The following is a 12,060-nucleotide window of genomic DNA, read 5'->3' on the forward strand; positions in this document are numbered from 1 at the left end:
GTTACTATATCTACCACAACCATCGTCGTAATTATCAAAAGCAAAATAGCCTGACGGAAACTCCCTTTGCAGCACTTACCGGAAATGATGTAATTACAAAGAGACATGACCTTCAACACCGCGATGGGTAGCCAACACAGCGAGTCCGTGAGGATGATGAATAGGAACCGCTTGGCATAGGTCATATCGCCTTTAATACCGCACTGCGCCGCGGCACGACGCGTTCGTCTTATACTGAGAAACATTCCTGGCAACAAAAAAAAAAAATGAAAATAGATAGATAAAAAAACATACAAACAAACAATAAAGAAGTCAGAAGTAATAGAATTCAACGAGTTGATAAGTAATTTTCCGGCGCGAACCTTTAATAGTATCCCACATTTCGTCTATTTCATTTTTTTTTTCAATTCAATTCAATTTATTTTCATATTTCTCAATGAAGAAATATACATCATATAACATATAGAACACAGCGGTCAATCTTTGTAAGTGTGGCTCTTCTTCTGATTAAGTCTGCCTCCTTCAATAGGCTGAACATTCTATGTATAAATGCTAAAGAAATATGATGGAACCTACTTAAAAAGCAAGCTTGTTAAGCGTATGTTCCAATTCTTAACAGAGTGTTAATAAAAAAAAAACAGATGAGGAGCACGGATGCACGGACGGATTTCTATTTCACTTGGTACGGCAAATAGCACTATATTATGAGTCCATCGCAGTGGTCCTATTTTCTCAATGATGCGTTGTTATTTGTTGCTTGTTTTTTTCGGGTACAGAAATGCATAATGGTTCTGAAACATCAATACAATGGAACAGGATATTGCACTAATTGCGTCGTTTTAGCTTGCTGCTAGTAATTGCAGGTCAATTTTTGTCATCGACTCTGATCTATGAAGAGAGTGAACGCCTCATTGTTGTCTATCAAATGACAAGACTCGCATTTCAAATAAAAGCATTCACTCATCCAATGACATCATAATGGGCACTATCTGAATACGCTCAATTACAGACAGAGTTACAAGCTCTAGATAAAGAAAAAACAAACAAACACACACACAAACCAAATAAACAACTTGAAACTGGTCAATTGGTCAAATTCAGGGAGAATGGATATTTTGATTGCAGTGTCTATTAACCGTCATGAGGAGTATGAATTTCATGGGCTGCCGTCCTTGACGCATCATGACACGCCGTCATAATTTCGTCTCACGTTTGTTTAGCACTCTGTCTCTCTCTCTCTTCCCAAGGAAAGATCTTTTTTTTTTCCTTCTTTTTTTTCCGCATCAATGATGATGTACATACCATTCACAGCTTTAAAAAAAGACATCAGCATTGATAAACACGCACATATTTTGAATTGAATGATGGGAATGAGAAAATGGGAAACTTGTGCCAGTTAGGTCAAGTTTGTTACTGCTTTTTTTTTTTTTTTTGCATCCTTTCATCATGATTTCGACGAAAAGTTGGGTTGTTGTCTGTCGTCGAACACATTGTGAAATTCAAATGTTCAGTACCGTAAATTATCGCTATTTGTAAATGCAACCGTGCGTTTCTATTCGCTTCGCTCCACCTATATGTTATGAGTATCATCTCCCCATGGGCAGCGACAGGCCAGCCTATAACCGAGTATCTCTACACACTCGGCTGCCCATGGTTCAGTTGGGAGGTAGAGCCTATCGCCATTTCAAATGACACCATTTCGATTTGACCTAGGTCACGCTTTGCAGTTTTTCTCCCCACACCTGAGATTTATAGTCCAAGGTGTTTATTTTTTTCTTTCATTCATTTGTGATGCTCCACAGGCCTCCCAATAACACTTAATAAGAAATGAATTGCAGGCGAACTGAATATGAATGTAAGATATCTGATGGTCAGTTCTTAATTGCATCAATATTCCCATAGATCACGGTCTTTTGCTTCTGAAAGACCAGAGTTTTAAAGAGTTTAAAAGAGGCAGCCAGCCCTGCAAAGCACTAGATGAAATCCCTCAAGATGCATTAGCCATAAATCATGAGCCCACGATACAAATATCTTGAATGAAATTTGTTCACCTTTCGAATATCATGTCTAATAATACTATTATCATTCATTTCTTTGTCTATTCATATATAATAATATCAACAACACCAAGTCGGCTCTAGACAATCACAGTCTCTTTATATTTGAAAGCAGCAATTTGACTTCTTTCATTACACACAAGATTGCGGCATCTTCTCCATGAAACCATCGAAAGTGAATGTTAGTTGAGTGTTGTGCTTATGTATAACAATATCATTTTCTTGAACTCTTATTCGTGCATATCCATCGACAATTTGGTATAATATGTCTGCGAAATTGGGAAACATGAAACGTTCTTACGCAAATGCTGTTCCCTTTTGCTGCGGACGCTGCTATCGTGTAATGGTGGTGCAGCAAGATGATCATAATGTACAGAATCGCTTAACGGAAAATAACCATTGGATTCCTATTATACGGAGAAATTCACTGCGCTGAGCAAAAATTTATAGATGAAAGGGATTTCTTTTGTCAAAGGATGTTTATTGCTGTGATACCTGCTCGCTGTGTTAAGCGTCTTTAATAATCATTTCTGCGACGTTTTGCTTTCCATACTTTTTCCTTGAACATAGTATCATCACACCGGCTGGCCACTTCTGCATCTGCCTTGATGGTGGACTGTGAAAGGTAATGCAAGAAAGTGCCTTGTCCGTTTAAGTTTAGACCTGAAGTTTAGAAGTTCAGATCTGCTGCTACTCATTATCATGGGAAACGGTATTGTGGCGACAGTGCATCCTCTAGCAAAGCAACCTCTGGTCCCATGACAAGCCACGCGTATCATTATTATTATTATTATTATTATCGTTATCATTATCATTATCATTATTATTGTCATTATTAGGATTATTATCATCATTATTGTTATCATTATTGAGTAATGGACAGTCTGATCAACAAACGAAGAAGATCTTTCAGAAGTTTGGCAAGAACGGAGCTGATGAAAGACGATAAGGAAACGGCACCTCTTGTTTCCAGATCATGTAGTGAAGAGAGATAGCCTTGGAAATCAAATATTTATGAGATATGATATTGCGGGGAAAAGGAGACACAGGTAGACAGCAACAGACATTCCTCCGACTAACTCGCGTCACAAATCATCAGCTCCCTGCACACATCGTGGGGTAAGGAAGTTGGTAAACCACTATTGCCCACGTTTTCTAAGGACATGCAAGAGAGAAAGAGAGGGAGAAAGGTAGGGAAGGGGAGTGCCGTGATAACTCACCTATGTACGAAACCACGATTACGCCAAACGCTGTAGTGTTAATGCCAAGGAATACGAATGCGGAGTACTCCCACCCCTGGAGGCCTGGGTCGTGCAGGTGCAGCGGGAAGCACACCCCGTTGCTGCCGTAGAAGTTTCCGAAGTAGCCGACGGCGACGATGGGGACCCAAGCCAGCATGGTGCCGATCGACCAGATGAAGGCGAGCACGGCTATGGCTCGCTTGGCCTTGATGCGCTGGAAGCTGTACGGGTAGACGATGATGAAGTAGCGCTCCAGCGAAATGAACATGAGTGTGAGGACGGAGACCTCGCTGGAAACCATGGCGAGGAAACCGGAGATCTTACAGGCGTGACTGTTGGTCCACTGCAGCGCGTGCTTGTTGTACTCGTCCCGAAAGCGGACGTCTTGCGTGCCGATGATGAGTAGGTAGACGCCCATCAGAAAATCAGCGGCTGTTAGGTAAAGTGAATACTGCCATCTGATATGCTTCAAACATGAGAGACGTTGATTTAACACTTGAAACTTACGAAAACGTTCATTATTTCGTATCGTATACTGAAGAATGAACTGCATATTTCGACTTTCGATGTAAAACACCTGGCAACAGATGAGTCAGATCCGTATCATGGTGGTATAAAGTAATCACGTCGACATTGATTTCCATCACCCGCAGCGATGATGTCCCTTCTGCACCAGCCATGGTTGCAGGGGTTCTATCACAGACAAATCATCACAACCTCTTTACTTTGTGTCTAACAAAACGTTTTCCCATCACTTGAGATCAATTTGATTATCCATTTGTCGAGGTGAGTCGATCATCCGCTCATATTGACGATTAATATCGACGCTTCGCAGATTTTCCCGCTAACTGTTGTTTTCGATCTTGGTCCCCGATGTAAACTATGACTAGGGCAAACCTCTCTTCCCCCCCCCCCCAAAAAAAAAAAAGAACAACAACAACCAACCAACCAAACAAACAAACGAACAAAAAAACACAGTTTAGGTATATGGGAAATTAGCTGATTAGATATAAGATAATGAATGAATACATTAATGAAACAATAGTATAATTAATTAAAAGATCAAATGAATGAAGAAGTGGAACAAAAAGTAGGTTAAAAATGAATAAGTACATAATTCTAACAAGTACAGAGGAGGATCGTATCGCTTACCACATAGATTAGTGACCACCACAGTGTGGACTTTGTTTTCTGCCTTCATGAAAGCCCTGCTGACCAGGACCCCCAGGTTTCCCAGGCTGGTGATGATGCCGATGGTCCAGACAAACACGCGCAGGACGACGTTTTTCAGGAGGTTCTCGAAGGACGAGATCCCGTCCGATCGAGGCTCGCACGTCCGCACATGGGGAACGTAGCGACAGTACTCGAACTTTGCAAACCCTCTGCCACATCACGTCAGCGTAAAGAAAAAAGATATACAGCGCGATCCCAATCTTCGTATAATAAGAACTTACACACACATTCGTGATCACACGCAAAAGTTAATTCACATACATAAACACGCTACCACATGTTGACATACACTTAAACTTACACAATCACGAACAACTGACGGACACATCGTCGTACTTTGTAATTCACTTTTGTGTTTACCAATCTACACATATTAAAAAAAGAAAAGCTCTCTAACCACTCGTACTTGCTCTCCAAGCACAATTATTTCTTTTTTGTCTTTTCACTTACTTTTCTCTCGGTATTTGTTTTTTTTTTTTTTGTTCATGCAAAGCCAATGATTTTATTAATCATAATACCGCCATCAAATCAAGCAACTGCTTATGAAAGCGTTCTCTTGTATTCTTTAATCATTATCTTCAAGAGAATAGTCACACGATTACATAAAATTGTTATCAATATTGCTTACTAGACATAATTATGGTTATTTAGGTTTGTCATTTTGTTGAATTATATCGTATTACTACTGTTCCTTGCATTCAGTTATGCAGCCAATGCATAAGTACCTGCCATGTACAAGTATCTTTTATTTGCGTATAAAAAAGCAGAAATAAAATACAGAAACGATCTTACACTTGCTTCAGTGTCTCGAGGTTTTCAAACATTTCAGCGCTAATGTTTGCGTTCACGATTCCAGTCAGATTCCTGAGGAACAAAAGTAGACATAAGCGTACGAGATCATGATGGAATATCAGAATGAAATGAATGGTCAACGAGGAACAAAAGCAGCAACGACGACGATGACGACGGTGACGTCGCCGACGATTACGACGACAGAAATCTAAAAACAAGTCAGTCGCAAGTAACTGGACATTTTAGAATCCTAATAACTATTACAGTTGATTTTTTTTACTGTGAAAACAAACGAGATTAATGGAGATTGAAGAACAACGCCAAATCACATCAAAGTGATTTGTCGAAAGAATGATTAATGCTCATAACATAGGGATTGTATCAATTACGTTCATTCAAATATCTCCAATTGCGCCAGAATACTGAGCACTGCAAGCTACATAACAGTACTCATGATTGTCAAAAATGAATAATGTCACTTAATGTGCAAAGTACAGTAGTTGTAAGCTATAATTTCTTCATCCAAAGTGTAAAAGCTAAACGTGATAATTATAATTCAATATAATAATGCCATGTATTAAGGACCGTGACATCTGTAAAGGTTAAACTCGTGCAACATGAGCACTAGTGTCACGTGTCACATCTCTGGCACATTCTTCCGAATGAGTTCCACGTGGAACCCAATGTGTTTACTCCTACAATAATCGCAGTCCTCTTTTGATATTATTTTTACCAGTCAATCTCTAATTACGTCACTATATACTTGTTTGTAAGCCTCCTCTCTTTCTCAACAATCGCGCCTTGAGACAGTTTTGAATTCAAAGTCATTTTCAGTACACCGTCTCTTCATTATAGCAGAATGATTTGAGTTGACGGTAGACACCCACCATTTTTGTTTGCGATACATTTTGACGATTTACTCTAAATCCGAAAACAGATTAGCAATTACCTGAATTCACCTCAAATTAGGAAATGGCGTTTCGAAATGTTAATGAAGCACTCACAAGTCAATAAGATTAGAGAGGTTGTCAAATATTCCCATCGGTAGAGTTGTGACGGGGTTATTTCCAAGTCTCCTGCAGTAACAAAGAAGAAACACATAGATGTATTGAAGGACATGATCCAAAATATGTAAACACCATTAAAAAAATAAACTGAATGTGAGCTTTTCTGCTCTTGTCATTTCGACAGTCACTTTTCTCATGTGCACCTCTCGCTTTAAAAAAGAAAAGGAAGAAGAAAATGAATAACTGCCAGTAGCAAAGACAGTTACCTCCGTTGATATTTGCAGACATAAATTAATTATTTTCCTATGATACTGACAAAGAGCTACAGCTGCGCATGAGGTATTATCAATTTTATAGCGTCTGGTAACCATTGGCAACTATGATCCCGAAAGCGCCTGCATTACCCTTATACTCGAGGATGGGGTCGCATAATGTTTCCCGCGGTTGGATGCAGAGCATCAAGAGATGTGGATAAGATCAAAACAAATTACTTCGTGATTTCGGATCGTTATATGTGTATAATAACACCCGCTATCACATAATCCAAAGAGTCTGAAAAGGAAATGATATCGTTTTATAATATTTGTGCTTTATTTCTAATTTCAATCTTTACTTTGTATTCAAGGCACGAATCGATTGGAGTTTGTGCCTTGATTTACATAAAGAAAGAATATAATTTGTATACTCACAAAATCTGCAGATGTTCGAGATGGTCAAAGACCCCATCTGGTAGCTCTGAAATCTGGTTATTGGACATATCTCTGTGAGGGGGAAACGAGTAAGCGAAAATGAATAATAGAGATTTTGTGTAATTGTCATTGAATATATCGCTACGCGAGTAGAGCTGATTCTATAAACTGAACAATATCGATAGAGAGTGCAAGGCCCGGAGCGGATATTGTCGTTCAATGGCCCTGTCAAAACGTGATTGCAGAATGCTCCGGGGCGTTTAGATTTCAATTTTGAACAGTTTACCGTCGTCACAGGAATCAGATGTAATTGTTTTCCAAGAACTCGCTTCTGTTTTATTTACAATGTTCTCAAGAGAGCATCATTATTGAACACCCATACACAGTCGCCACAGAAAGTATATAGCGTCGCAAGTGGCGATGTTGCCAAGTTGCCAAATACAACTCTGCCTTTTAATATCAACGTATCAATGTGTTGATATGTAATAAAAAAAACCCCCACACATTTCAACAAGTCTATGATTTTCAATCACAGCGTAGCTCATTTAAACAATGTAAAAAGGGTCTGGTACGGTGTGAACGGCTCTATGAAATTGACCATGATAATATCATTACCACAGTGATATATATATATATATATATATATATATATATATATATATAAGCATACATACTTATGATACAGGCCGGCAGTGCATGACAAAAGTTATAGTGCACGCAAAATATAACGATTGCCAACGATAACCCACTATCGATTTGATATCGGTTTTTGCTCCCTCATTTTAATCATCGAGTACTGAATCCCGCACCTTATCGACGCGATTGCGCCACAACCGCGATATGCCTGCTCGATATTATCGTTATTCTCAATTCTCGCTGGCCATGCCGGCAACTAATCTGTGTGGGACTAGACTTTCAGCGGTAGATTTAAACATGGAAGCTGAAATGAACAGGTTCGCTACTTTTACAGAGACTGATCTATGTAAACAGTATGTTAGATAATAAGGACACAAAGGAAGCCATCAAATACGCCCTACGAATTTTGGACTCCTACTGTTCTGAAAAAGGAATCAATCCGACGGATATTGAGCAAGTCAACCAAAGATTTGTGCCGCTTTCTCCGTACATTCTACGCGGGAGTGCGCCGTGGAAATGGGCAGCGTGTGTACGGTATACGATAAGCGCTCTTTGATCACGCTGCGCTATGACCTTTTACTACGACATTTACAACACACTCTCGGAATCTACATGTGCAGCAATGGTGACTTCAATGATGCCTGGCACGAGCCTTGTGTTTAAATCCAGTAGATTCCTAATCCTACAAAACATCATCTAGTCCTGGTCCTGGACCCACAGTGCAGTAAGTAGGGCGTCTAACGTGTTACTGTTAGATCCATGGTAGACCTACACTGTATTGTAGGGTCAAGTGTTAACTGTACGTTAGCTCTGTCGCTCGTAAGTGACGTAGAAATTTCTAGATCTAGTAGAAAACGTTAGGCCAGGGCCCCTTGACCTAACCTATCGTAGGGCCTAGAAAACGTTAGATAACCACGTAGACCCTAGACTCTATAGTTGAATTTGGATCTTCAGGATTTTGTCTACACAGGTTCAAAGAAACTGGTATTATTGCTTGTCTAGACACGTGTAGAGTCTTAAATGATCTAGGCTTTCGTATTTTTTCAATTTATCTTGCCTGGGACTAACGTTACTGGGTATGTATGCTATTTTATATAACACATAGTGCATGACGTCTTATTGCACTATAACAAGTACCAAGCACCTCCAAATTCTGAATTTGCCCTCAGGCAATTATAATCAATTCGGCCTGCGGCCTCATTGAATATAACTGGCCTTCGGGGCAAATTCAGAATTTGTCGGTGCTTATATTGTTATAGTGCATTCAGCCTCATGCACTATATATATATAATATTATATATATATATATATATATATATATATATATATAATATATATATATATATATATCAAACAGCAATGGCACCGCTTGCAAAGACAAATCATGAAACACTGGGGCTGGTCGTCTTTTTAGACATTACACTTTTACACTTATACATCACTCTCTTTGGAGGCAAATAGAAGCTCTCGAAATAATGCCAACCTTTAATTTTTCAAAATACTTTGATATAACATCAGTGTGCATTCGTATCCAACTCGTCGTTCTTTTCATCATTCATTTGAACAACCACAGACTACTCCTAGCGAAAAAACAACAACAACATATGACACAATGATCCTGATGCATGGACTCTATTACTCGAATATAATAACGGCTGTCTCTTCTTCTTCTTCTTCTTCTTCGTTTTATTTTAAGGGCTTAATAAAGAAGCCCACACTGCAGAAACACAACCATGAATGATTAATTTGACCTGATGACGATATCATGTTTTCTCTTCTTTTCTTTTTAAAGCAAACAGAACAGGTCAAACAGTTGCAATATTACTCCGCGTGCAAAGTGAAAATTCCCGAAAATCTGCCCCCACTGCATCAACACACTTTGCGCGCACACAAACGTATGCAATTTTCTTTGAAATCCTACAAAGGCAAAGGATTATATTTTATCATGATGATATCTATTTAAACAAACAAAACAAAACAGTAATACTTTGTATGATACTAGGAACCATCGTTAGGTGTCAGTGGCAGTACATATGGAGGGTCTTTAACTGGTAAATGGTGATACTTACAATTCTTTCAGTAGCACTTGAGTGCGGAAAGCGTCTCGGTCAACTGTTTTTATGACGTTGTTGTTAAGAATTCTGTGTTGAGTATAACAACATAAAAGAAGAATAATGGCATAAGAAGCGTTACTACACCTGTGGTGTAGGGTTTTTCATCGAGTTAGACAATATAACAGTGTATAACGTGATACACCGCAAGGGAGCTCATGTATTAAAAGATCAATATTATGTTCAAATAAGAATAAAGATAATGACGATTTCTAATACAAAAGTAGTTAGCAAATTAAATCTTAACTCTACAATTCACCACTAATGGCCTTCTGTAGACTCGAATAATCGCTAAAGGAGTGTGGGTGTGTGTGTGCCTATTTGTTTATGTGTTCGTATGTGTGTTTGGATGATTTATGTGTATATCCAGTGGTTTTTCTTTTGCTGATTCTTGTCTATAGTGATTTTGCCCATCAAGCCTTGTGAGAACAAGGTCACTCGAGTTCTGAGGGCAAGGAGGTACTACAGTCGCCTCGTACTGGGTATCTCCCAGGTAAAGGCAATAAAGACTATAATGTGACGACGAAATAACTGCAGTCTACAGATATGCCGAGTCATGTAGAGTCAGATAGAAGCCCGCTTTGCATTGTAGACTGTCGATAGGATGAATGTCTTCATTTTATCTTACTGGCTCCAGAGAATAAACAGCCAGTGATTGTTTTCGTTTTCGTTTTTTCTTCCACGGATGCCTCATAAGGGGAGAATTTTGCAATTTCAACGGCAAATACCCGAAATCCTCCTCGGAGAGAGACGTGTACGACTGAAATGAATAACAATCTATCAAAGCCTGCGTCATCAGTACATTGGTATTGACTTCTTGGCTTAGTTAGACTTTCCGGCTTAAGACGGTGATTTGTCACTTGCGTAAGACTAGAAATTACAAACTCCACAGACAAGTGTATCATTGGAGGTACAGGGCAATGGAAGACACCCATTCAGTATCTTACAAGAAAAAAAAATATTCACAGAAGCTTACAGATAGACAATTTTGTTACACTCTGCATATTTCCTTTCCTTTATGTAGTAAAATATTCATAAATTATGAAAATAACTGAATATTGGACATCAGACAAGACAGTACTCTCTAAAAAAGATCGAGTGAAAATATTCACTCTTGAAGGAGTGAATAACAGAAAAGAGTGAATTTAGAGTGAAATTGGAGTGAATTTTGCGTGAAAATTTTCATTTTCACTCGTTTTCGAGTGACCTCAGGGATCACTCCAAAATCTTCGATTGATCCCTGAGGTCACTCCAGAATGAGTGAAAATGAACATTTCCACTCAAAATTCACTCCAATTTCACTCTAAATTCACTCTTTTTTTTGTATTCACTCTTTCAAGAGTGAATATTTTCACTCGATCTTTTTTAGAGAGTAAAGGTAGAAGCTGGCGAAACCAGCACAAGTCGCACAGACCTTCCTTGCTGGAAAGAAGACAGTGTCCCACAGTGTGAAACACAACGTGAAACACAGTGGGAACACATTGTAAACACAGTGTGAACACATTGTAAACACAGTGTGAAATGAGTTGAGTTTGAGTTTTGAGTTATTTATAACAACAACATGTGTACAAGAAAGTTTGAATACATGTTTATACATCAACATTGTTACATAGCACACATAAAATTTGCTGTATAAACGATCTAAAACATATCGAATATATAATGGATAAATAACTATGTAATATGAAATTACACTTGTATTTACTACAAAAAAAAGAGAGCTACAATATGGCAATAATGTACACAATGAGGTTGCTAAAAGAACCAAGAGGTAGTACAGGTGCTAGTAGGTGTTGGTCCTTTGACATGTGTTACATAATGAACAAATAAAAATACGTATAAAAATACTGTTATAACGTTATTGATTTGTAGTACCATTGTCTATACATATTTAATGTGTTTTGCTAAATTACTTCAGAATTTTTTCCTGGTATTAATTCTCCTTAAGTTTTTGGGCAAAGCATTCCACAATTTAACTCCTATATAAAAAAGTGAGAGTTGACCATAATAGTTTTACATTTTGGTAGATAAAGCAAGCCTTCTTTTTTGCCCCTCGTTGAATAAGAATGTTGAATATTCTGACAATATTCTACTAGATCATGAGGCATATTTTCCTTTGACAAATCAAATATAAATGTACAGATGTAAAGTTTATGTAATTCAAATACGTCCATTACTCCCAGTTTTTGGAACAGGGGATCAGAAGGTGTTCTGAGTGGACTGAAGGTGATAGCTCGCATGGCCATTTTCTGACTAAGACGAAGGCAGTTTAAATAAGATTTGCATGTACTCCC

The 12,060-nt window shown here is 38.4% G+C and overlaps 1 protein-coding gene across 1 annotated transcript in view; it reads right to left on the minus strand.

Moving 5' to 3' along the window:
* The window catches only part of LOC139733064 (relaxin receptor 1-like), a 75,421-nt gene that overhangs the window by 13,555 nt on the left and 49,806 nt on the right, over nt 1–12,060 (minus strand). Inside the window, exons 12-18 of the mRNA XM_071643906.1 lie at nt 9,725–9,796; nt 7,020–7,091; nt 6,328–6,399; nt 5,324–5,395; nt 4,451–4,680; nt 3,278–3,730; nt 80–247 (exon numbers count right to left, since the gene is read on the minus strand). Of these exons, the coding sequence (XP_071500007.1) occupies nt 80–247; nt 3,278–3,730; nt 4,451–4,680; nt 5,324–5,395; nt 6,328–6,399; nt 7,020–7,091; nt 9,725–9,796 (1,139 nt within the window). The remainder of the gene's footprint in view (nt 1–79; nt 248–3,277; nt 3,731–4,450; nt 4,681–5,323; nt 5,396–6,327; nt 6,400–7,019; nt 7,092–9,724; nt 9,797–12,060) is intronic.

This window comes from Diadema antillarum, unplaced genomic scaffold, assembly GCF_040938485.1.
Source record: "Diadema antillarum isolate AM-2024a unplaced genomic scaffold, OU_Dant_1.0 seq00000460_RagTag, whole genome shotgun sequence".
NCBI lineage: Eukaryota > Metazoa > Echinodermata > Echinoidea > Diadematoida > Diadematidae > Diadema > Diadema antillarum.